The sequence below is a fragment of the Triturus cristatus genome, chromosome 2_1, assembly GCF_964204655.1.
Source record: "Triturus cristatus chromosome 2_1, aTriCri1.1, whole genome shotgun sequence".
Lineage (NCBI taxonomy): Eukaryota > Metazoa > Chordata > Amphibia > Caudata > Salamandridae > Triturus > Triturus cristatus.
In genome coordinates, this window is record NC_140581.1 from 112,540,656 (window position 1) to 112,566,639 (window position 25,984).

Sequence of the window (25,984 nt, forward strand, 5' to 3'; positions counted from 1 at the left end):
TGCTGGGCAGCTGCGGGATCAATGACTACAACCAGGAGAGAGGCAGCCCGTGTGTGTTGCGGAGGCAGAGCACGGAGGAAGGGAAGGTGAGGGTTGGCCCCATATGGAAAGGAAAACAAGCAACAACAAGCATTGGCAGCGCGGCCGTGAAAATGACACGGCCGCGCGGCCCGGGAAGGAGAAAGTGATCGCGGTCGCAATCAAGGTGGTGGAGAAGACACATGGTGGCTGCGCGCATGCACGCTCACATGCACGCAAGCTTTAGGCCACAGGCAGCACTTTGAAAACCCGTACACAAAATGTCTCGGCCAGACCAGCGCATGCGCTGGATCAGGCGAGACCTAAAAACTGCATAGAGGAGCAGAAAACGAGGTCAAAAATAAGCACACAGATATTATATATAAACATATTTTAGTGAGTGAGATAGCTCAGTGGGCTGCAGGTCACAGGTTTCAAATCCTGGCAGGGCCAGCTCAGCCTTTTGTTTCAAAGTAACTAAAACAGAGTATCCTTAAGTTTGGAAATAAGAACCCAAATTCAAGTATCTGGAGACGTCTCGTAAAGTTGTGAAAAATACATCAGTTTTAGATAATAAAAGTGTAGTGTTATAATTCATAAAACGAAAAGTGAAGATGCTTTGCCATGAAAGTAGGTCAGCTGATGGCACACGGCGCCAGCATCCTCAAGGGGACAGCTGGCAGCTCCTGGAGTATTCCACTACACGGTCAGGTAAGGAGGGGGTGGGGGGGATGGGGGAAGGGAAAAGAAGAATAGGATGCTTATACATTAAAATCTGAGACAGTCCAATATAGCAAGAAGTATGAATTACAACATATCTTTCCCCTTCTAGGGACAAAAAGGAGAAAACGTAAACAGTCCAATATAAATATAAAAATCTACAATAAGACAACCTAATGTTAGGAAAAAACTAACAAATAGTCAAGTATATAAAGGACCAGAAAGGGAAGGGAAGAGAAGGGTACATACGGATAACTGGTTTCAAATACAGAGAGTATATGGGACAAATAAGGGCACGGTGTAAAACCCATGAATCCAAGATAAAATCTTGGGGGGAGGAGAGTGGGGGGTAAACACCCCTGAGGGATTCTTTTCTGGAAGGGACAGGATTGTGAATTCTTTTTGGCAGATCTCCGCTTGTACCTTGACACACAAGATTATGTTTGGATATTCTGTCAACACTCCATGTTTGTCCATTACTCAATTTAACTACATTGAGACCCAGCTAAAGTATTCTGAGCATGAGAACATGCTACTTCCCTCTTTACGGGTCCTAGGTGACTTAATTTTCACTCAATTTCCTTCAGAGACCATGGGTTCTTTTACACTGTTCAACCAATCAGAACATTCTTTGTACCTCTCTTGGTGAAAATGGATTCTTTTCTGGATCTTCTTCCTATCTATATCAACAGAACATTCTTTTCTGATCCAGAATGGTGTGATGGAGATTTTGGGATGCATTCCTTTTAGGGACAAAAAAGGGCAAAGCATGTGACACTGTTAGAGGTTGTGCGGTACGCCCACACAGTTTCTTGTAGAGCTTCTTTTTCAGGTGTTTTCATTACTTCCGGCCTCTGCACACATTCTTTTTACCATTCTATTCATTCTTTCTACTAACCCACTGGCACACGGGAAATACAAGGCGGGTTTGAGGTGGCAAATGGATGATTTCCTTAGGAAGTCTTGCATGGGTTCTGAAGTGAATTGTACCTTATTGTAGGTGATGAGTATTTCTATTGCGCCTTCCTCTAAGAAAACATTGTTATCAGGACAGTAGTTCTACTATGCACACATCTTGTCACCACCCAGCAAGTGCGGTAGCCTACCAGAACAATGGCATAATTATGACAGACAGACTTATATCGGACAGGCTAAATGATATCTCATGCTAATTGGACCCAAGGCTGATCAGGGATTTCAATAGGAGATCATGGGGCCTGAGTGAGTACACAGGACTAGTCACTTTCAGCACAGGCTCAATTTCTCACTATGTTGTCTAGGAATCTATCAATACAAGGCCACCCGTACTCAAATCAGGCTTTGCTTTCTGTTAAGCTGTGACGTAGATGTCCTAGGTGCGCTAACTAAGATTTGTCCTCTCAATTCTTACTTCCTCTATAAATTGACTCATTTTCTATACTGAGCTCATGTCTCACCTCCCAAAATGTCTGCACCGAACTTGGTAGCTCATGACAAGAGTCAGACAAACCTTTTAAAATATGTCTTCAACGATTGCATTTCCATGGATTTTTCACACTCCTCCTTGTTCACCCCTGCTATACTGACTGCTAACACACAATATCTAAAATACCTTCTTCAGCATTCATGCCTTTGTTGATAGGCATGCTTGATGGGCAGTCAGCAACAATGTTCTTGTTGCCTGGCACATACTGCATGGTAAAAATGATCCTTTCCAATCTAAGGAGCCACGAGGATATTCTGGGCGTAGTACGTTCAGAATCCTTGGTGGTGAAAGCAAAAATGCGTGGGGGTGTAGTCCATACACATCACAAACGGTATTCCCCAAAGAAAAAATGTAAAGGGCTTTACTTCCCAATAACACCCCAAAGCTTCATGCTTTACTACAGAATAGTGCTGTTCAGGAACCTTAAGCGAGCGTGAGGAAAACCCAACAGCATGTTCACTCTCATCACCCAATTGACTCAGAGTAGCATCTCGACCAACACTGCTCACATGGGTGGTGAGAAATGTAGGTTTTTTGGGATCAAATTTGCCAAGGGATGGGGCATTACTGATGGAGGCCTTTATCATTTCAAAGGCTTCCTGAAACCTAGGTTCCAATGCAAAATGTGTGTTTTTCTTTAAGGGAGAGCGTAATGGTTCAGTGATGCTGGCATAATCAATCAAGTTTCTTGTAAAGCACGACTACTCACCTGTTAGGGTCTCAAGGTGGTATGGGGGCAGGGGGGTGGTGGATCTGCAGTTCAGTCTTAGAGCCAGGTCTTGAGGTCCTTCCTGAATTGAGGCAGCAACGGTGATTGCCTGAGATGTCGAGGCAGGGAGTTCCAGGTCTTCGCAGCGAGGTAGGAGAAGTATCTTCCTCCAGCCGTGATCTTGTGGATCCCTGGGATGGTGGCCAGGGTCAGATGAGTGGAGCAGAGATGTCTGGTGGTTGTGCAGCAGGAGAGGCTGTGGTTGAGGTATACAGGTCCGGCGCTGTGGAGGGCTTTGCAGGCGTGCGCGAGGAGCTTGAAGGTGCTTCTCTTATTAATCGGGAGCCAGCGAAGGTCTCTCTGCGGTGACTGGTGATGTGGCTGCAGTGGGGGATGTTCAGGATGAGTCTGGCAGAGGCGTTCTGGATTTTCTGCAGTTTCTTTAGGAGTTTTTGGGTGGTACCGGAATAGAGTGTGTTGTCGTAGTCGAGTCTGCTGCGGACGAGCACATGGTTGAATGTTGTCCTGGACTTGGTAGGAATCCACTTGAAGAACTTCTGAAGCAAGCGGAGCGTGTGGAAGCAGGACAATGATACGGAATTGATTTGGCGGTTCATTGAGAGCACCTCGGACCAACAGGAGTCGTCCCAGGCGGAGAGGGTGGAGCCCAGGATGACGACTTCGCCCAGTCTGAGTTGTGCTTGGGGCAGTTGTCCTTCATCCAGGTAGTGACAGCCTTCTTCCTGTTGTGGAAGTTGCTCTTGGCAGCCGTGAGTTTGTCTGTGAGGGAGAGAATCAGCTGGGTGTCGTCGGCGTAGGAGACCATGTTGAGTCCGTGGCTTCGGACGATGGCTGCAAGTGAGGTCTTGTAGATGTTGAAGAGGGTGGGGCACAGGGAGGATTCCTGAGGCACCCCGCAGTTGATCTCTGTGGGGTCTGAGTAGAACGGTGTAAGTCTGACTCTCTGTGTTCGGCTGGGTAGGAAGGAGTGGATCCATTCTAGAGCTTTGTTGTGGATGCCGGTGCCGTGGAGCCTTGCGCAGAGGGTGACATGGGAGTATGTGTCGAACGCGGCTGAGAGATCCAGGAGGATGAGGGCTGCAGTTTCGACTCGGTCAAGTAAGGTGCAATTGTCGTCTGTAGCAGCGAGAAGAGCGGTCTCGGTGCTGTGGTTGCTTCTGAAGCCTGATTGGGAGAGGTCCAGTTGGTTCATTTCGATGAACTCTGAGAGTTGGGCGTGATGGCCTTTCTGCTCGTTTCCTGTCTTCGGGGAACGCGACAGACTCGATGGAGCAGTTGATGGTGCTGTAGAGTTCGGGGGCAATGGAGGTGCTGGCTCTTTTACAGACGGGGTGCAGAAAAGGATCCATGGGGTCTCCAGAGTGGATGTTCTTTATGATCCTGAGGGCCTCTTCAGAGGTAGGGGTGGTCCAGTTGGGCAGGGTCTGTTGGAGTCTGGAGCTATCAGATGTGGTGGGTGCATATGGGGTAGGTGGGCCCTGGGATGCTAAGCTGTCGTAGATCTCCTTGATCTTGCGGTGGAAAAAGGTGACAAGGTTGTCGCAGAGGTCTTTAGAGGGGGGGAATGTCTGCTGTCTCCGTGCTGGGTTTGGCGAATTCTTTGACCACGGTTAAGAGTTCTTTGCTGTTGTGTGCGTTGGCATTGATGTGTTCCTGTACAGCTCTTTACTTTGTTCTGATAAGGGGGTGGCATGCAGTGATGGCAGCTTTGAAGGCTGAGTGGTCTGCCAAGGTCTTGTTGCTCCTCCATCTTTTCTCGAGCTGTCTGCAGGTGCGCCTGGACTCTTCGAGGGTGGGAGAGAACCAGCGGACTTTCTTGGGGTGCTGCTTGTTCGAGGGTTTCCTGAGGGGAGCCAGTGTGTTGGCACAGTTGGAGATCCAAAGGTGGAGGTTGAGTGCTGAGGCCATGGTGTCCTAGGATGCCGGTGGTGGGGTTATGGTGAGGGAGGTGGTGAGCTGGTCTTCAGTGAACTTGTTCCAGCTTCTGCGACGATAGCGGTGGGTGTGGTGGTGTACAATGGGTTTGGTGAAGGAGAAGTGGACGCAGTGGTCATTGGTCCAATGTAGGTCGGACGTGTGGCTGATTGAGATGATGTTGCTTGTGGAGAAGATGGGATTGAGCGTGTGTCCTGCTGAGTGGGTTGGAGAGGTGACCAGTTGGTTGAGTCTTATGGTGGCAGGGTTCTCCAGTAGGTATGAGGAGTTGTGGTCACCGAGGTGGAAAGTGAGGTCGCCAGGAGGATGTAGTCCATTGAGGCGAGAGCGTGGTGGGGGATGAAGTCGGCTACGGCTTCGCTGATGAGGTGGCGGGTCCAGGAGGTCTGTATACGAGGGTTCCGCAGAGGGTGGCATTCGGGTTGGTCTGGATCTGGAAGTGGAGAGCGGAATTGAAACTGGACAGGAAAAGAGGCAGAAAAAAAAGAAATAAAAAGGCAAAAAAGAATAGAAACAACAGCAGACAGGAACAATAACTCACCACTGGGCCACCAAGGATGAAGAGCAGGCGGGGGACTGCGTCTGGAGTAGAGCCTCCAACTCAGGACCTGGCCACTGGAGGGCAGACCACTACTAGGTGGAGCTGTGCGGTGGGGGGAGCAATGCACTGACAACTATGCCAACGTGCTGCAAGGTGACAGCTCGTGGAATATTCCACTACATATAAAGGTAAGAGGTGAACGTGAAAGGTGGAATAGAATGCTATATATAAAAATGTGGGACAGTCCGATATAGAAAGAAGAATGAATTTCAATATTAATCTTTACTGTCCTCTGCTTAGGGTGTGATTAGTGGTTACCACTGTCTTAGGAGGGAGCTAACTGTGCTTAATTGTCCGTCACACAGTTATGGGTCATAGCCGCAGAAGAAGTAGCATAATGAGTGAAAGGGCAATTAATAGCTGATAACGTTCAACACCATGTTGGAAATTATGTACCCAACCTCCTAACTCAACACAGTTACTGCTATACTTGACATTTATTACAACATCATCTCTTAAACTGTAAACTCTGCGGCCCCTCTGAAATCAAATGTATTCATCTTCAATCCTGTCGCCCACGGATCACCTCACAACTAACAAAAGGCATAAAACACATATTCTTGAAGAACAAATGGAGGCTCACTAGCTTAGTAATAATTCGTAGAAAGCTGAAATCACTAACAAAACTATAGAAACAGCACATCCTTCAGGCTAAATCACACTATCTCATTACGCAACTTCAGACCTTCCAGAAACCATCCAGAGTTCTCTTCCACTAGATTCGTCACAATATATCCTATGCAGTCAGACATCTCTTATACCTCCAGCATCAAGTGCAAAACTTTCCAAAATAATTTTTTCAAACGTTAATGGGCTGAACAACAAGATTAAACGAGGTGCTGTCCTGCAGTATCTCAAAAAGCTTAGCCCCCAATTAATAATACTGCAGGAAACCCTCCTGTTGGATACTAAGTATGGATTCCTAGGCAGACACGGTTTTTCCAAGGTCTACCATGCTGGGTTCACATCAGGTTCTAGAGGGGGGATCTTGATAGATCATACCTTTCCTTTCCCAGTCCCCAAAACATACACTGATTCCCCTGGGCCACTAGATGGGATTGTTGGGCCTGTTGGAGGGAGTTACCTGGTCTCCTGTGAGCGTCTATGTCCTTCGGCATTGACAGATAGCCGTTGACTACCCTATCCGGCCTGATCCTGGAGCTCCTTGTAGGCAAACTGGTTATAGGAGGGGACGTCAATGCAGTTATGATCCCAGAACGGGATGTCCATACACTGGACAACTGAATGAATGAATGAAATGAATGAAAGGTAGATTTATATAGCGCAACTGTCACTCCGGACGGAGCCTCCTGGTGCTGAAAGATAACCAGACTGACTGAATATGCGAACTAAATAAGGGCAAGAGAGTAGGCGTCAGAGAGACCAAAGATCCAGGTCTTAAGGGCACGTTTAAAGGGATCTTGCTGTTGTATTGCCCTCAGTTCCTTAGGTAAATGATTCCATGCTTTTGCTCCCAGTATCGTGGCTGATTTCCCTCCCTTTGTTGACAGTTTAAACCTGCCCACTGCCAAAAGATTAGCCGAGCTTGATCGTAGTGTTCTGGCAGTAGTGTAAGGTTTAAATCTGGCGGAGAGATAGGCAGGTCCGACTCCTCGAACGGCTCTAAAGGTCGTCAAAAGAAGTTTAAAAAGGATTCTTTTCGGAATTGAAAGCCAATGCAGAGTCTTCAAAGCAGCTGAGGCCGATGATTTACGGGGAAGTCCTAAAGCCAGTCTAGCAGCTGCATGTTGGACCACCTGAAGCCGTTTTAGGGAAGATTTGTTAGTCCCAACGAGAAGGCTGTTGCAGTAGTCCAACCGCGACAGTATAAGAGCTACTGTTACTGTTTTCCTTGCTGCTGATGGAATGACATTGAAGAACTTTTTCAGTGTACGAATGTGGCTAAAGCAGGTCCCCGTTAGTTTTGAGACATGAGGCTTAAATGAAAGTGAGGAGTCAAACAGAACTCCCAGATTTCTAGCAACCTCAACAGTGGATGGAGGGGCTGCAGTAGCCTCTGGCCACCAGTCTTTGGGTTGAAACGTGTTGTTTTTACCAATGGGAAGAATCTCTGTTTTGTCGGTGTTACAACAGAGATGGTTGTTATTCATCCATCTAATGATCGCTGAGAAACAGGCTTTAAAATTCTCCTCTGCTGATGTTGATCTATCCTCCAGAGACAGAATGAGTTGTGTATCGTCAGCATAGGATGTGGTCTCAATTCCAAAGGAAGAGATCAGTGAGATCAGTGGAGCCATGTATATGTTGAACAGCAGGGGACTGATAGAGGCCCCCTGAGGGACACCCGTGGAGACGGTGCGTTCAGATGACACACAAGATGCCAAGGAGATAACCTGTTTCCTGTTAGACAGGAATGATGATATCCAGGCCAAGGCCAGGTTTGTGATGCCGCATGATCTTAATCTGGCTAACAGGATATCATGGGAAATGGTATCAAACGCGGCAGACAGGTCCAAAAGAATCAAGACTGCCTTCCTGCCACTGTCCAAGATGAATTTCAGGGTGTCAGTAATCTCAAGTAAAGCTGATTCTGTCGAGTGTTTCGGACGAAAGCCCAACTGTCGGGGATGAAGGATAGATGCAGATTCAGTAAAGCTGGCAAGTTGTTGACATACTATTTTCTCAGTGGTCTTACCCAAGATGGGGAGAAGAGAGATAGGCCTATAATTGGATAAGATTGAGGACTCTACATTCTGTTTCTTTTTTAATGGTTTGACCATCGCGAATTTCCAATCCGTGGGAACATTACCCAAGGCGAGTGAGGAGTTCACTATACCATTGATAACTGGATTAACCACATCAATAATATGATGTAAAAAAGTTGGAGGGCAGACGTCCAGTGGTGAACCAGATTTGCAAGCTAATATAGCCTCTCTTGTTTGGGCTAAAGTAGCAGCTTGAAATGATAGCAAAACAGGAGGATTGGTACTGGGGTCTGATTCACTTGCGTCATTAAAATCTTCCAGTTTCCAAGTCCTAAAGTTCTTTTGAATGTTTTTAACTTTGTCTTCAAAAAAGCATGCAATTTCATTGCAGAGTGCCACGGACGACGGTATGGTAGTGTGCAGGGCCTTAGGATCAGTAAAAGATTTTACAATTTTAAATATTTCTTTTGTATTGTTCTTAGCTGTAGTGATTTTATTGCAAAAGTATTCCCTTTTTGCAGTATTAATGGCCAACTTATATTTCTTCGTAAAGGCTTTGAAGATAAGCAGACTGGATACTTCGTATCCCCTCCTCCATTTACGCTCCAGCTGTTTGCTATGTAGGTGGAGATCCGCTAGGTCCTTGGAAAACCAAGGATCGTTGTGGATCTTCCTTTTAGATGTTCTAGTGGCTCTTCTAGGGGGTTCCAATTTATTCCCAATGGATGTGATCCAGTTATTCAGTCTGACTGAGTCCTCTTCAGGTTCCCCTATGAGTTCAGGTACAGTATTTAGAGCAGTATTTAGAGCCGTAGCTATCAAGAGGGGATTAGAGGCCAACAAGAGCCATTTCCGCTTGCTAGTATAAGTATGGTCACTGTCATTTGTACCTGTACTAACTTTTTGGGGAATAGAAAAGCCAAAAGGGATAAAACAGTGGTCCGACCAGACCTGCGGCAGTGAGTTACTAGTCTGTAAGGACTTTAAGTTGGTGCAGACGGTATCCAGTGTATGTCCACCACAGTGAGATGGGCCTTGGACCGTCTGTTATAGTCCCAACATAGAGATAGTTTCTAGGAAGGATGACACTCCCGAGCTACTCTCGCATTCTAAATGAAGATTAATATCCCCAAGAAGAGTAAAATTTGAGTATCTAAGCACTGCCTCACTGAGGGCATCTCCCAGGGATTCTAAAAAAATGTTGCTATTACCTGGCGGCCGATATAGAGAAGGAAAAGGAGTTGTCCATGGTACAACAAAAGCCCATGTTTTCTGCTCCTTTAAGGCCTTGGGGGGAAAAAGTCTTCACCTGCACAGTCTCCCTATGTATGATGGCGACTCCCCCTCCCCTGCCATTGTCTCTGTCCAGCCTACACATAGTAAATTCTGGCGGCAGAGCGGTTACTATATCTGGATTGCAGTCTTCCCTCAACCAAGTTTCGGTGATAAATAGGAGGTCCAGTTTGTTCTCAACAATCAACTTCTTTATGTCCAGGGCATGCTTCCTTAAAGAGCGAACGTTTATTAAACCTCCAAGGATGGATACCGAGTGGGTGTGTGTGATGTCTGGGTCAGTCGTTATATGATGGTCCATTACATTAATTTGGGTCCGGCATTGCAGGCAACTTATCGGACCCATAATACCCTTAACCTCTAACGAGTGACCACATTGTGTACCTGTATTTAGTTCCTCCAGATTCCGAGTGGTCATGGTCTGGATTGGGGGGCAACGGGCAGCATGGCTGGCGCTGGGCGCGTAATGGTCGCGGACGGGCGCAGACGGGCTTGCCTTGGGCGCGCCCGCTGCGCGCGTCCGCTGCGCGTCAGCGCCATAGCCTGTTTAAATACTGTGTGAGAGAGAGTGGGTCCGAGGACTAGACCGTGACACTCTCAAGATGGTGGATGTCAAGTGTCCCACAGGAAGTGGGGAAAACAATTGTAGCGTAGGAACTCCCTCCACACAACCAGCACCAGCTGTGGTGGACCGGGAAGTGAATGCCAAAGTCAAAATTACACAAGCAAGAATTCACAAGGTAAAATTTAGATAAATCACAATTCCTTCCCTGCAGCGTGAAATAAGGCGATTTTTATGTCAGGTTAAATTTAAGAACTCCAAGCACTGCAAAATAAAATAAAACAGTGATTTAAAAACGTAATTTTTAAGCCCAAGAAGCAAGCCTTATTTACAGCATTCACAGCACAACCGCAACTGACTTGGTACTGCCCCTCTGCCAACCTGAGCCTCTTCACTGGGGCTCACAGATGCATTGTAGAATACACCACACAACTACCCGGGCATACACTTATTACTCTGGCGCCACTGCTCACACTCCTGGTTGGATCCCTTCTTTCCCACAGCCAACCGGACGTCACTACAGTCCTCAGATATTCTGCCCAGATGTATGTATGTATGTATTTGTATGTATTTATTTCTTGTTATGCGCAGCTGTCACCCAAAGGGTATCCTGGCGCTGAGACCCTATTAAACCATCGGAAGGAATATTTTACATTGCTCTTGGGAACAGATAGGTCTTAAGATCCCTTTTAAAGGAGAGCAGATCTTGACTACCCCTCAGCGCCAGAGGAAGGGAGTTCCATAGTGAGGCGGCCGTATAGCTAAAAGCACGGCCACCTATCCTTGCTCTAGTGATCCTTGGAATCCGCACCAGGAACGCCGATGAGGATCTCAGAGGTCGGGCAGCTTGATACCATGAAAACAGACCCTGAATTGGAATTGGTCCGAGTCCATGCAACGCTCTAAATACAAGACATGACGCCTTGAAAGCGATCCTCTGCTGTACCGGCAACCAATGTAGATCAGCTAAAGCTGCAGAAGAAGAAGCAGAGCGTGGTCGCGACAAGGCCAGTTCCGCAGCCATGTTCTGGATCCTCTGCAACTTAAGATGCCTTTCTGACCACTATCGAGTCAAACTGACCATAGGAGGTCTCCCAAAATCTGGGTCCGCCAGTGGCGACTGAACACATATAGACTGAACAGTGGTCATTTCGTAGGTCACATCTGGAAAGGCATTGGAAACTACTTAACCTTTAATATGTTTCCACTGTCTCAATGGTAGTAATACTTTAGGAGCGCGGAAAGCAACGATCCGGGGAGACATTATCTCCTCCACTGCTGAACACCGAAAGGTTGAGGAGTGGGACATTGGTAGGCTAAGCGCAGACCTTACGAGCCTAGAGGAATCTCTACACCACGAGGATGGGGAAACTGTGTTCTGACGTGTAGAGGCGGTCAGATAGGAGCTAAAGCATCAAATCAATAGAGAAGGCCAGGAGGCGGTGGGTTTCCGCTCATCACCATTTATACAACATGGGAGATAAAATGGGAACACTCTTGTACTGGTTAGCACACAATGACCTGGAGCAAAGAGTGGTGGCAGGAGTCCACGACCTCATGACAATCATGTCTACTGCGTCTGCAGATATCACCAATATATTTGCATACCACTACAGCGGGCTATACAAAGTGCTCCTGATATAAAACCGGATAATAAATTATCTCCCCATTGCAACACTACAATTAGAGGGTAGGGACGCCATAGACATGCTAATTTCAGACGTAAAAATAAATGCTGCAATCCGTGCCATGCCATCGGGAAAAAAGCACTTGGCCCAAATGGCTTTCCTTTCCCTCAGAATTCTACAAGAGATTTGCCAGTTACTGGATGAACCATTAGAAGCCATGTATAAAAGAAATCCTTCGTCCAGGAGAACGGCTATGAGGTTGTGGGGCAGCCATATTGGTAATTTCCACAGCAGGGAGCGATCCCCTGGGCTGAACTTATCATCGCCCCATCTCCCTTATTAATAATAAGGTGAAAATACTGGGCAAAATGCTAGCCTTCAGGGGGGCTGAGGTGATCCGTACCCTGGTCCATCTGGACCAAAATGGCTTCATGCTAACGTGTGGTGCCAGGCACAGTATCAGACACCTGCACATAGCTCTGGACCTCCTTCATTGTTCCTGAGACTGGCAGCATTATTAGCCGTAGACTTTGAAAAGGCTTTTGACTCTGTTCTGGCCCTTGATGTTTCAGGTACTAAATAAAATGAAGTTCGGCCCACGATGTATTGCATACGTCTGACTTTTCTCCTTTCTCTGGGATCAGATTCACATTAATGGCCTATTCTCTTTCTCCTTCCCCCATTTGATGGGTGACAGGACAGGGCTGCCAACTGTCCTCACTCCTATTTTTCCGGATTGCTGAAATGCTTGCAGCGTGGATCCAACTAGATACCTAACAAGGGGGCACTGACTGAGGTGGGAGGGTGGAAGATCAAGTTTACTTCTATGCAGATGTGTTATTGTACCTGGAGCACTCACATCTGTTTATCCCTGAATCTTTCAGATGACAGTCTACGGAGAAACCTTAGGCCTCAAAGTCAAATTGAACAAGTCGGTGGTGACCCCGGTGGGGATGATCAAAAAGGTGGTTCTGTCCATGACTCTGTCTCTTGACAGTCATCGGGCCCCTTTAAATACCTGGGCATACAGATCATGCAGAGACTGGAAGACTACTTGAGATTCAATTTAGAACCATTGGTACGTAACCTCAAACTGTAGCTTGCAGCTTGGGGATGGCTCCCACTTTTGATTGTGGGGCGAGTGGCCCTTTACAAGATGTTTTTTTTTCCCCCAGCTGCTTTATATACTACAAAACTTCCCACACCAGCTGCCCAATACCTTCTCGGCGAGGTACATGCCACCCTTTCCGCATACCTGTGGGAGAGTGGTCCCCCGTGAGTTTCATTCACAAAGGTGATGTAGTCAACATTGGATGGGGCGGGCTATGAGTGCCAGACATACAGCTCTTCTACTGGGAAGCCCACATGCTCCCTATTAGAGACTGGCTCTACATGGTCAAAGATGATCCTATGGTCAGATTTGGACTACGAGAAGCTGAGAAGTTTGAGGTGTTGGCACTTTTTCATGGAGCTAAAATACCGACTGACCTTCTTTCGGCCACAGGACTTATGATTGAATCTTGTCCAAAGCTTTGAAATACATGTAATGGATGGGGCGACCTACATGAGCAACCTCTCAGTGGGTGAGCCACTGAAAACTTAGTGGCACAACTACCAAGATTTGAGCCATGGAATAAAATAGGTATTTCTATACTGAGAGATGTTTAGACTGCATCCCACATGAAACAGTTTACCGCACTAGCAGCGGAATACGATCTCCACAAATCAAAATTTTCTTGGTTTCTCCACATAACATAAGAAATGCTCTGGAACCCTATAAAAAGCGCTCAGCTCTATCCATGACCATAGCCCTCTCGAGGCCAACTTAACCCTTGAGGCAATCAACAATAAGGGAATATCTAGTTTGTAAAAAAAGTTAGTCATAATCACCCCACACCCTTTCTCACTATTGAGGGAACAGTGGATGTGGGAGATCTAGAATGACGACTGGGGAGAAGCCACAATTGCAGCCAGGATGCAGGCTAACTCATCTAGGCTGTGCCTAGAGCAATTCAAATACTTTCATTGTATCTATTAAAGCCGAAAGAAACTATACAAAATGCTTACGTCTTCGATTCCCGAAAGCACTTAGTGCAGCGGTCTCCAACCTTTTCTGAACTGAAAGCTACTTAAGTTCAATGAAACGCATTGGAAGCTACTAATATTGTTAGTGTTGTATAATTTTAACTTTGTTATATGTATATTAATTCAACCAAGCAAAAGCTTTCTAATTTAATGCGCTGGGCTGCACAGGTGAGCTACTCAGAGGTTGCTGGAGAGCTGCAGTAGCTCACAAGCTACTGGTTGGAGACCCCTGACTTAGTGTGAGAGATGTAGGAACCCTGCTACACATGATATGGGGTTGCCCACTGATACATTCATATTGGTCTAGAGTACATGACACTTTATGCAGCACCCTAGGCTACCCGGTAGAGCGTGAACCCTGGACAGCTTTACTGGGCATTCACCGTGGGTGGGACGGTCCAACTAGAGACATTACACTGTACAATATCAGTTGTCTAATAGCTAAAAGGGACATTGCTAAGCACTGGCGCTCACTGGAAGCCCACACAATGACAGAATGACTAAACAGCCTGGATCGCTGTGCCTTGTCAGAGGCCTTGGTTTTCTAAGACCAATGATTGCCCTGGAAAACATAAAAAGATATGAGGCAAATGGATTGACTATTTTAAGGATGACTTGTAATCTACCCATTGAGGTATCCCGAAATCTCTGGACATTACTTTGTTATATACTCCGATATGCGTTTGTCATGACCAGCTGTAATGATGTGTCATGCTGCGGCATTCTCAGTCGTTTCGGTGCAGGCTGCTTTCTATTTCTTTTGTTAAAAAATACAATAAAAATATCTTTTTAAAAAACCAAAAGGGACTCAAAATGTAAATGACCTCAGCTCAGAGCTCACCACACAAAGCCTGATGCTGGTACTGCAACACCCTCCCACAGAAAATAATGAATTTAGGGAATTAAAGTAAAATCCCATATGAAATTAAGTTCAATTAAATTATTAAAAATAGTTACAAATATAAACAAATATATTTTGAATGTTATTTTTTTTTTAAATAGTACATATTTATTGTTTAATTATAAAATATTTCAAAAACTTCTTTTACTAAAAATATTACCATAGTATGTTTCATTAAATATGATTGCATTATTTTTTATTGTTATGTTATGCAGATTTGTAGAGTGCACTATCAGCCAGGAGTGTACGCCTGGCACTGAGAAGGTGAGAGTCTAGGCACACCTAGTTCCTAGTGAGACTACTCAAAAAGCCAGGTCTTCAGCTGCTTGTGAGATTCAAGAAGTGTGGACAAGGCTCTTATGTGTCGCAGCAGTATGTTCCACGCTTTAGGAGCGATGTAAAGAGAAGGCTGGACTGCCGGATCTGGTTTTCCGAATGTGTAAAAATTGTTCAAGTAGGAGTCCGGACAACCGGCGGTGTCTGGAAGATTTGTAAAAACTGATGCGATTGTGGAGATATAGTAGGCCAGTGTTATGCAGTGTCTGAATTGTGCTAGTTTGTGAATGGGAAGCCAGTGGAGGTCCTTTAGGTGTAGTGTGATGTGAGTGTATCATGGGAGGTTGAGAGTGATTCAGGCCAACGAGTTTGGAATTGCCTGCCGCCTTCTGTGAGTTTGTGTGGACCCCAGCATCGAGGGTGCTACCGTACTTCAGCTTGCTTGTGACCAGGGTGTGCGTGATGGTTTGATTGGGAGTAATTTGAAAATCTTCCCCAGCATCTTCAGAGTATGGAAGCATGAGGCGGTGATGGCATTCACTTGGCCGGTCATGTTGAGTTTCCGGTCTATGATGATCCTGAGGTTCTTGCCGTGGGTTGTGGAGGAGCGGGTCAGTCCTAGCTCTGTTTGCCACCAGGTGGAGTCCCACGGTGATGTGTGCTCTTCCATAAGATCATGATTTTCAGTCTTGTCAGTGTTCAGCTTTAGACAGTTGGAACTCATCCAGTGGGGGATTTCACTCATGCCTTGAACTTGATTCGGGAACAAGCGGTCTTAACCATGAGGGAGAGAATGAGTTTTGCATCTTCGGTGTAGAAGAGGGCATGGATATCATGAGAGCAGCTGATGCTGGCTAGAGGGATCATGTATACGTTGAGGAGGGTCGGGCTCAGGTAGGATCCTTCCGGAACTCCGCAAATGAGGTCGCAGGCATCCGTGGTATACAGTGCCAGGCTGACTGACCGGGTGCTTCCAGTCAGGAAGGAGCAGATACATCAGAGTGCATGTCCTTCGATTCTGATATCGTGTCGGCGTTGGATGATGATGGGGTGGGATACTACGTCAAATGATGTGGAGAGGTTCAGGAAGATGAGGGCCGCCGTGTCTCCTCTGTCTAGAGTCATGTGAATTTCATCCAGGTCAGCTGTTTCTATGCTGCTCGGTCTTAACCCAGACTCAGTGGTGTTGAGGAGTTGATGGTCATTGAGATAGTCAGTGAGGTGTCTGTTGATGATTTTCTCTAATTAATTCTATACATCACTTTTAATAATTTAACATTTAATTTGGTTTACTTTAGTTGGATGGCATTTTTAATTTCAACTTGAGAAAAATATTTAACTCTATAGTAATGTATCTTTTTTCTTTAGTTCTACATTTACAATTAATATATTAAAATAATGTATATTAATATTTAACATAAAAAATATTTACAAAGATTTTCCAAGTTTAATAACCTTTTATTTGTTTTCCCTTATACTGTACTATATATATTTTAAATTAAAAAGTGTTCAATTAACACAATACATATTTATTATAGTTTAACAATATTTTCTATGAGATTTTATTATATTATGTGTAGGAGAGTAGGATCTGCTTCTTATGGTTACCCCCACTTTTTGCTCATGTAACACTGTTTTTCGACTTTAGTCTGGCTGGGGCCCTGCTATTCAGGACCCCAGCCTAGCTGCTTCCTCTCTAAATGGATTCCTAGTACTTTAGGTACACAACAGATTGGATTCTGAGGTGCCCTTATAAGTCCCTAGTATATGGTATACTATGTACCCAGGGCATAGGTACCCCAGAGGCCTACCAGGAGCTGCATCATGTATTATGCCACCCCTGGGAAGCCTTCCAAAATGACATCACAGGTCTGCTACTGCAGCCTGGGTAAGGTGGTGCATGCACCCCTTACTGAGATATAGGTTCACTATATCTCACCTATCACTGCACATACAAACCTATAAGTCACCCCTATGGTAGGCCCTATCAATTCTGAAGGCAGGGTGCTTGGTTTTGTGTAAGAAGGTGCACATGCATGAGCAGAGCCCCTCTGCAGCCTTCGGAATCTCTTCTCCGGGGTTGTCTGTGATGCAGCCTGACCATATATTCTTAAGTGCATTATAACCAAACAGTAAATGCTAACTTTGGACTGGCTGCATGGAAACATGCTGTGTTTGGTGTCAAACACCTTGGAATCATATCCCAACACCAGTAACTGGTGTGGGGGTATGATCCCACCCTTCTAGAGGGAGAGACATGACAACACTGGTATACCCGGTACCAACTTAAAAGAGCCCTGGCATTACAAAATGGATGCTGCAGCCACAGACACGAGTCTGGCCTCCTGCTGCTGACTGAAACTCCGGCAGGGGAGGCCTGGACAATAGGTTTCCTGACACAGGGAGGTGTTATCAACTCCCAGACAGGCTTTAGTGTATTGGGGCTGGGTGGGTGCACTCAGAGTGCTTTGAAGTCCTGCACTGGGGGCACATTTGGTGTCCCTGTGCATAGTCCAGCTCAAACCAGTTGCAGGTGCTACCAGCCCCTGCTCTAGCGTGAAACTGGACAAAGGAAATGGGTGTAGCCACCCCTCTTTCCAAACCCTCCCATAGGTGGGTCCCCTGAGTTAGTCCAACCCTTTCCTTGGGTATAAAGAAGGAACCTCTGTAACCATAACTTTAGATGTTCCTGGACGAAACTCTGAAACTGAATCCTGGACCTTCGACGATCTGTTCAACGCCAGATGACTGAAGAATCTCCCTTGGGGTAAAGGAGTCACTTCCCTGCTTGGTAGGCACCAAAGAAGCATCTGTCCGGTCTGCATCTCCAAAGCTCCCTCTGGACGCCGAAGACTTTGCAACACCAGAGGTGGATTTCCAGACTTCCGAGACCGAACCAAGTCTCCAGCAAAGCTGAGACCCGCAGCCCTTGTGGGTACCGTGGAACTGGAACATTTGCAAGTGCATCAGCTTCTCAACGTCCCTTGAGGCTATGCATTGGGTTACTTGTAGCCCAGGCCCCGAGGAGAGAATCCACCGAAGATTATCGGCCTACCCACTCCGAGTGACCCGTGGGCCGTCATTTTGTGATTCCTTTCGAGGTCCCTTCGCGATCCCTGGTCCGTCGACTGGTGGGTCCCTGTGAAGGTAACTTCCACTTCCATTGGGCTTCCCTGGTTGCTCCAGACGTGCCCCGACTCTCCATTGCTTGGTGAGTCCCCAGGACTCTGCACCGAAGCATCTTTCTGCGTGGGTTGCTGTTGCCAGGCCTTGTTGTGTCTAATCCAGGCACCGACGCTGCAGCACAAGACATCCTTCGTGGGGCAGCTCGAATCCAGCTCCTGGTCGTCCTCGACAGCTCCTGGTCCTCGTGGCTGAAGAGTCAAGCTTCACCTCTTTCACCTGAAACACCCGACATCCGTGGGCATTCGTCTATCGTGCCCCTGGTCACTGGCAAGTGACCCAGACTCTGTCCCCTCTGCTTTCAGGTTCTTCACATCCCCGATCCAGGCTTGGATCTCCTTGGACACTTTGCATCTTCCCGGCAACAGCACTTCTCTGCAAGCTGCCATTGAAAACGACGACGCGACCCGACACAATTTGACAACTATGCACCCGGCTTCCCTGGGTGAGGTAACTCGAGTACTCCGGTGCCCCCATGGGTGTTGACCCTAGAACTCTCTAAGTCCAAGAGGGTTTGGTCCTAGACCATTTCCAAGTGTCCTTTAACTTTACAAATCTAACCGCAACTTTCCCCATGTTCTCACACTGCACACGGCCCCCGTGGGTCCCCTGTGTCACTACCTTGGGTGGTTCTTGGGGCCCAGCGATTCTACAGGCTCTAGGCCTTGTGTCTAGTTAAGTCGCGGTTCTTATACCACTTTCTTAGTATACGGTGTGGCTCGCCCCTAGGGCCTAACGTATATTGTGCTTATTTACTGTGTTATTTGAAGTGTAACTTATGTGCTTTTGCCTCTAATCTCATAAAGAGACTAGAGGGGTGTGTTTAGTAATAAATACATATATTTTATATATATACCTGGTGTGGTCTCCTTTCATATAGCCACTCAGGAGATTATAACTGGTAAAACGAGCAGCTTTACATTCTTTCAAGACTTAGCCTGAAGGCTGCTCTCCATACCTATCACTAGGATAGCTTTCAATAAAGGTTGTCTTTAACCTTTCATCAATAAGGGGTTGTTTGGACTGGTACAGGGTGCCCACTATAACTAGAGGACAGCATATACCAGGCCAACTTCTCACATTATCCTCACTCCATTACTTTCTATGGGATAGCGCTGCAGTGTTGCAGTACCAGTGACTGGCCACGTGTGGTGCTGGACTTACTCTAGCTCTGAGCCGTACCCACTTTGATGAGGCACGGACAAACATGAACTGAGATCAGTGTGCCAATTGGTGGCAAATATACTGTGGTGTTACTACGTCAGGAGGTCTGGCTAGAAAGTTCGTTTTTTACCATCTTGCCACTACATGTTGCTCACGAGGGCCCTTTGGAACTCAGCCTTTACATAAGTATAGGACAATATACACATCTACACTGTTGAACGCTTAGTTTCTCTTCACCTTTCAGTTCTGGTTTGTATCCCACTTCCCTGGCAGTTCCTTCTGTTGTCAGACCCTTCCTAGGTCACATCCTGGTGGTGGTTTTCTGTTCACTAGCCTGGTTCCTGGATTCTAATGCTATTCCAGCCCTTTCAAAGCTGCATTGTGGTACTTTCTTTGTCTTTACTCCAATCTATACTTCATTCCTAGCTTTCCTGTTTCCTGTCTTGTGCGTCCTGGATCTACTGGTCTTCGCCCTTCCAAGTCCCAGTTCAGCCTTCCTTTTCGGTGGTCCCCGATTCACTGCAACTGGTTTATTTCTTGCACCTGGCTCTCTCCCTGCACCGGGCTCCTGCCTTGCACCTGGCTCTCTCCCTGCACCGGGATCTCGCCCTGCACCGGGATCTCACCCTGCACCGGGATCTCACCCTGCACCGGGATCTCACCCTGCAGCGGGATCTCGCCTGCACCGGGCTCCCTCCCTGCACCGAACTCTCGCCCTGCACCGGGGGCTCTCGCCCTGCACCGGGGGCTCTCGCCCTGCACCGGGGGATCTCGCCCTGCACCGGGGGATCTCGCCCTGCACCGGGGGATCTCGCCCTGCACCGGGCTCTCGCCCTGCACCGGGCTTTCGCCCTGCACCGGGCTCTCGCCCTGCACCGGGCTCCCTCCCTGCACCTGTGCTTGTACCTTGAATCTCCAGATATTTCAGCCTTGTCAGCCCATAGTTTAGCAGCGTGCAACTGGCTTGGTTGTCGAGTCTCTTCGTGCTGTCCCATCCTCGCTGCTGTGTTGCCATGCTTGCGTTTCCATTCAGTTTCTATCTCTTGTTATCTCTCCACGTCGTTTCCATGATGACTTTGTTCCTAGTTCTGTCTGAATTCTTCCTGCTCGGCCCTTTTACACTGAAAACCCTTGCCTTATGCGGTGTGTATTCTAGCCCTGAACCGGACTTTGATTCCAGTCCTGTGTTAACCGAAGTCAAATTCATGAGTTCCCTCCACTGCTTCCCTCTGTCTTCTTGTGTGTTTATATTGTAATCTTGATAGTCATTGCTACCCACAGCCCCACTTAGATTTCCAGGCGCAAGTCTCAGGCACAGAAGACCACCCAGCACTCTTTACCCACCGGAGCTGCTCGCTGTTCCTCCCCAAACTCTGAGATTCATTTGCTCCTTGTCTTCTTCTAAGATCTTTTCCCCTCAGAGACCACAATCCAAGGAGCGTACAAACTATCATTTAAAATCATTTGTCTATCATTTCCCTTGTATTCCTTTGTTGTAGTACTTGTGCAAGCATATAGTCTCCTTTTGCAGACTTTCAGTTTCCTGGTCACAGCTTGCTTCAGTCCTTAGCTTCTCTCCTTCCTAGCTTTCCAGCTTTCGGCCATTTAATTGTCTGTGTTGATCTCTTCTCTGGAAACCCCTCTCCCTTCAGAGATCACACAACCCCAGTCGAGTACCAATCTCACCCAGCTGCCCCCTGGCATGGAGCCACCTGCTGCAAGTGCAGAGCTATCGTTGAAGCTTCTCTGGACCAGTCTGGAAGCATAAGATGAGGATTCTGAGGGAAGATGCTTCCATCAGACTCAGAATAGGTATTGCATGGTGAACCCTAAGCATCCGCCCATCATCCCCGGTCCCCCCTACATCATTTCTGTCAAGACGATTATTTACTTATTGCTCAGCACGATTTCCAATTAAATTTAGAACGGATACCAAACTAGGAGTATGAAGTCCACCAGTAAAAATTACATAATGAAAGAGCTGTGAGCAAAGGAAGGCGTTTATGAGTCCATAAGGTTGTCCTGTAATGGATAATAGGTTGTCCTGTAATGGATCATAGGTTGTCCTGTAATGGATCATAGGTTGTCCTGTAATGGATCATAGGTTGTCCTGTAATGGATCATAGGTTGTCCTGTAGAGTTCTCACCTGCTCTGGCGTCAAGTCTCGCTGGGCTTGCGCCAGCATCTCATAGCCCACCATGAACTTCCGAACAGTAGCCGAGCGCAGGAGGGGTGGGTAGTAATGCGCATGAAGCTGCCAGTGAGAACAATCCTCCTTGAGGTGGGGTCCGGTGGGAGCTCCTAACATTGAAAGAAAACACATGGTCACAACAGGATTCACAACAGAATTGAAAGAGTTGATACGTAACATGGTTCACTTTGCCGAAAAAAGACAGAGCAGAAAATAAGGCAAAGGTAAGACATTAACATCCATACCAGACTAATTTATCTCGATATTTCACTTAATTTCTCAATTTGACACTTAGTTTCAGCATTTTCATATTAGCAATTTTAATTGTCGTGCATTTCTGACAGATTTGCATCAGAAGTGATGTGTTTTCAACTACCACCACAAATTGAACCATCAATAAATGGTATAAAGTAAATGGGTTTGTCAGACATAGGATTATGCACTGACAGGCTTATGGGCGTGGTTTGATATGTAAATCACCTCACCCTTCTATATGAATGCAAATCAGGCCAAGGATTGTCAGTGATGAAGTTTCCTAATGCTAGAAGATGCAAGGTCACGTCTCCATTTTTAATGGTGAATACTTAATTTTAGTCATACACCTAATCCTTAGTCCCAAACATCCACCTTAATTCTAGCCATACACCTCTCTTAGGCCCAAACATGTACTTTTTAAAATCTTTTATTTTCGTTGGTGACGAGTGGGTTCTTTGTGATCCTGTCCTGATGAGAGCAGAGTCCATGATTCTCCTTTTAAATTACTATGAGTATGCAAATGTGCCAATCACATGGAAGCTTCAACCGTTTGGCCCACCCACCTAAGTAGTATGCACATTTCTTCCTGCATTTTGCCAGGATGATGAACAGCTTACTAAAAGGCCCTCCAGCTCGTTTTTCAGCAATTTTGGTGATGTGTTTTTCATGCCGAGGAATAAGAGGACATCTCCATCAAACAAAAAAGCACTTACTTCTTACAGATAAGAGGAAGGACCCTAGTTTGGTAGAGATTTACCTCTTTGTAGTCTAGTTTTCCTCTCTGTAGGAGGATTCATGTAATCACAGATTTCTAGATACAAACTCACAAGAAACAATCGCATTGCCGAAATGCATGCACGGTCACTGGAGACATTTCCTCATGGGCCATTACACAGATGGATTGTAGAAAACGCACTGGGCATTTACCCGAGGTAGCAGTTTCTAATTAACCAGAAGAAAGTGCTCCACTTGAGTAGATATTTTGTGCAGACTCTTGTTGGATAAAGGGGCAGGTGCTGTTCCATTGTAGCCCAGTCACTTACACAGCTACTGACACACCCACACATTCACTTAGACACCCACTCACAGACCCACTCATACACCCACTCATAGACCAACTCAGACACTCATGCACCCATTTACAGACACTCACACTCACTCACAAACCTACTCAGGCACTCATACACCCACTCACAGAAACACCCACTATGCACCCACTCACTGAGTCATTCAGACACTTCTGCATTCACTCACAACTGGGTCACACATTCATGGAAGCACTAGCAAACCCACTCACAGTCTAACACCCTCTCACAGACCCATTCAGACACTCACTCATTTATGCACCCACTCAGACACTCATGCACCAACTCACAGATGCTCATGTACCCACTCACAGACCCATACAGCCACTCACACCTGCAAAACTAATCACACACCCAGTCACAGACCCATATTGCCACTCACACAAATACACACAAACCTATACAGCCACTCCCACACACACACTCGAAGGTTATAGGTTGAAGTTAGGAAATAACAACGAATCTCTCTACTACTTGCACTTTACCCTCAAAGGACGGCTCTGGAAACTCTAGCCCACACTTCCTTATAGGGTGCCTACCCCCCGTTCCACCTAGTTACTATGCCATCCGACACGTCAGCCTACTCCAACCCCACCTCTGCGAACCACTTAAAACCGCACGACCCGAACTCCTTCTCGATCAGTTTCCCCCCAACCTCTCACCCAAAGCGAGAAAAAAAACTTTAAACAAAAACTGATCAGACAACATCCTGAATCACTATTCGTGGACATGTATCACTGCGCCTCCAAAGGACAAGCAAAAATGGATCTCATCTTCCACACTGAAAGACCCGAAATATGGAAATCCATCCTCAGATCGCAACTCAATATCTCCAAAATGACTTACACTTCCCATAGCTGCAAACTGACATTCTCAGCCCCTAACCGCACTAGGTGAAATGGGAACACCACTGCGACCATCTACTCCAATGGCACAGTCCTGATACAAGCCAACAATGACAATCTAGAATCCTTTGACGCCCTCTTCCCATCCCTCCGGACTTCCCCCCCCCTCCCACGCACTCCTCGTCTCCCTGAAGAACCCGACCCGCCAACAGAAATCACCCATCATTCCGGTGCACCCTAGTAATCACACCTGCCTCCTACCGCGAAACACCACCCCAAAAACTACCAGAAAGAACAAGACCCCTCTACCCCCCTCCGACAACCACCCTCACCCAACCCCTGCCCTCCATCCCTCCCAACCAACTTCGAACAACTTCACACAGTGCGTGACTCCCAACCCCCTCCTCATGCAATTTAACAACGATGCCCCAACATGGCCCCCGCCTCCCCGCACCCTCAGCCCCGCCTAGATCCCACACGGACAGCTCACTCAGTTCAGTTCAGTTCATAAGGCTTTATTCGGAGCTTAAACACAAAGTCCATAAAAGCACAAACATTACATATAAAACAACATCATTTTAACAAAATTAGTCGGACATTTAAAAGTACATTAAAACAGTTTTAAAATGACAGACTAGGCCTTGCTTTGATGGCCCGTATAAGAAAAGTGGCAGTAAAAAAACAGACATCAGGTGACGGGTTAAATAACAATTTCATGGTATCTTTTACAGTCCTAACTCCATACTTCTTAAAAACAGGTTTTAAAAAAGCTAAACGAAAATTCCCATAAAATGGACAAAACAGTAAAAAGTGCATGGTACTTTGTACGGTAATATTATCACATGGGCAAGGACCAATCGGGTGTTTTCTAATGCTTTGGAAATGCCACCAAATGGTGAACAATCCCAAAACGCAATCTTGTCAGTACGAACCTATGGGAGGGTCTGGAAACAAAACTCAAATACGGTTGGAACCCTGTCGTTTCACTAAAGCTTTCATAGAACCGACAGGTTGTTAAGTTACCACTGGCCCTCCCACGCTTCTCATTCCTGTGGTTCATAAAAACAGATTTCAACTCGTTTTTGGTCAGACAAGAGGCGGCATAGTGATCCTCAATTACATTAAGATCATAAATCTCAGAAAAACTACCCGAAACGAATTTAACCCATGGCATTCGATACCGTCCCACACAAATTGCTCCTGGAGACACTAGCCACCAGAGGCATTAGGGACAGAGCACTGGGATGGTTGCGGTCCTTCCTATTGGAAAGATCCCAATCGGTGCATTTGGGCAAGTTCTCATCCTCCCCCCGGACCATCAAATATGGGGTCCCACAGGGGGCTTCGTTAAGCCCTACTCTGTTTAACGTTTTTGTGTCTTCTCTGGCCGGAATTGGCAGAAAATGGGGGGTGGAAATTTGCTCCTATGCAGATGACACCCAACTTACGGTAGTCCTGGATGAGAAGACCAATTCCAAGGACAGACTTAGGAGCTGCCTCTCAGATTTGGCTGATTGGATGCATAAACACTATCTCAAGCTGAATGCAGACAAATCAGAGATATTGTTGTTTGGAGGCCACACACAAATGTGGAATGACACCTGGTGGCCCGAAGCATTGGGCATCCCCCCAGCCCCTACATTAACAGCAAGGAATCTGGGGATAACGATCGACACGTCCCTTTCCATGAAAGATCATGTAGCCGCTATATGCGGCAAAGGCTTTGCGATCCTGAAAATGCTCAAAAGAGTTTTTCCTTGGATTCCATTAGATTGCAGAAGGATCCTAATTCAGTCTCTCTTGATGAGCAGGCTGGACTATGGAAACTCTCTGTTTGTTGGCATGGCGGAGTATCTGTTCACCAAGCTACAAACACTTCAGAACGCAGCAGCCAAGGCCATCTGTATGAAAAGGAAATTTGACTCGGCCAAAAACTGTCTGCGAGATCTGCACTGGCTTCCGATGAAGCAGAGAGCAACTTTTAAGATGCTATGCATTACTCAGAGCACTTCATGAGACAGGCCCTCTCATCCTTAGAAACAGGATCCGGTTCTACACTCCCACTAGACACCTCCGCTCACAAATCGCGGCTCTGGCCAGCATACCGAGGGTAAAGAAAGCCAGAATGGGTGAACGAGCCTTTTCCTACGTTGCCGCAAAGAAGTGGAATGAACTTCCCATGGCCCTTCGACTTACAGAGGATCATCTGGCGTTCAGGAAACTACTGAAAACTTTTCTTTTCCCTGACTATGACTAAAGACACCTATTTTTTCCCACTGCATCCTCACTGTAGCAATCGCAGCGCCGTGATATCCCCCGGGATGATTGTTAGCGCTTTATAAGTAACCTAAATAAATAAAATAAATAAATAAATGATTAT

General features: G+C 46.6%; 1 protein-coding gene across 2 annotated transcripts in view; it reads right to left on the reverse strand.

Moving 5' to 3' along the window:
• The window catches only part of GALT (galactose-1-phosphate uridylyltransferase), a 196,012-nt gene that overhangs the window by 5,718 nt on the left and 164,310 nt on the right, over nucleotides 1–25,984 (reverse strand). For both annotated transcript variants that reach the window (XM_085628382.1, XM_085628391.1), the window contains one exon: nucleotides 21,375–21,529. In XM_085628382.1, the coding sequence (XP_085484508.1) occupies nucleotides 21,375–21,529 (155 nt within the window). The remainder of the gene's footprint in view (nucleotides 1–21,374; nucleotides 21,530–25,984) is intronic.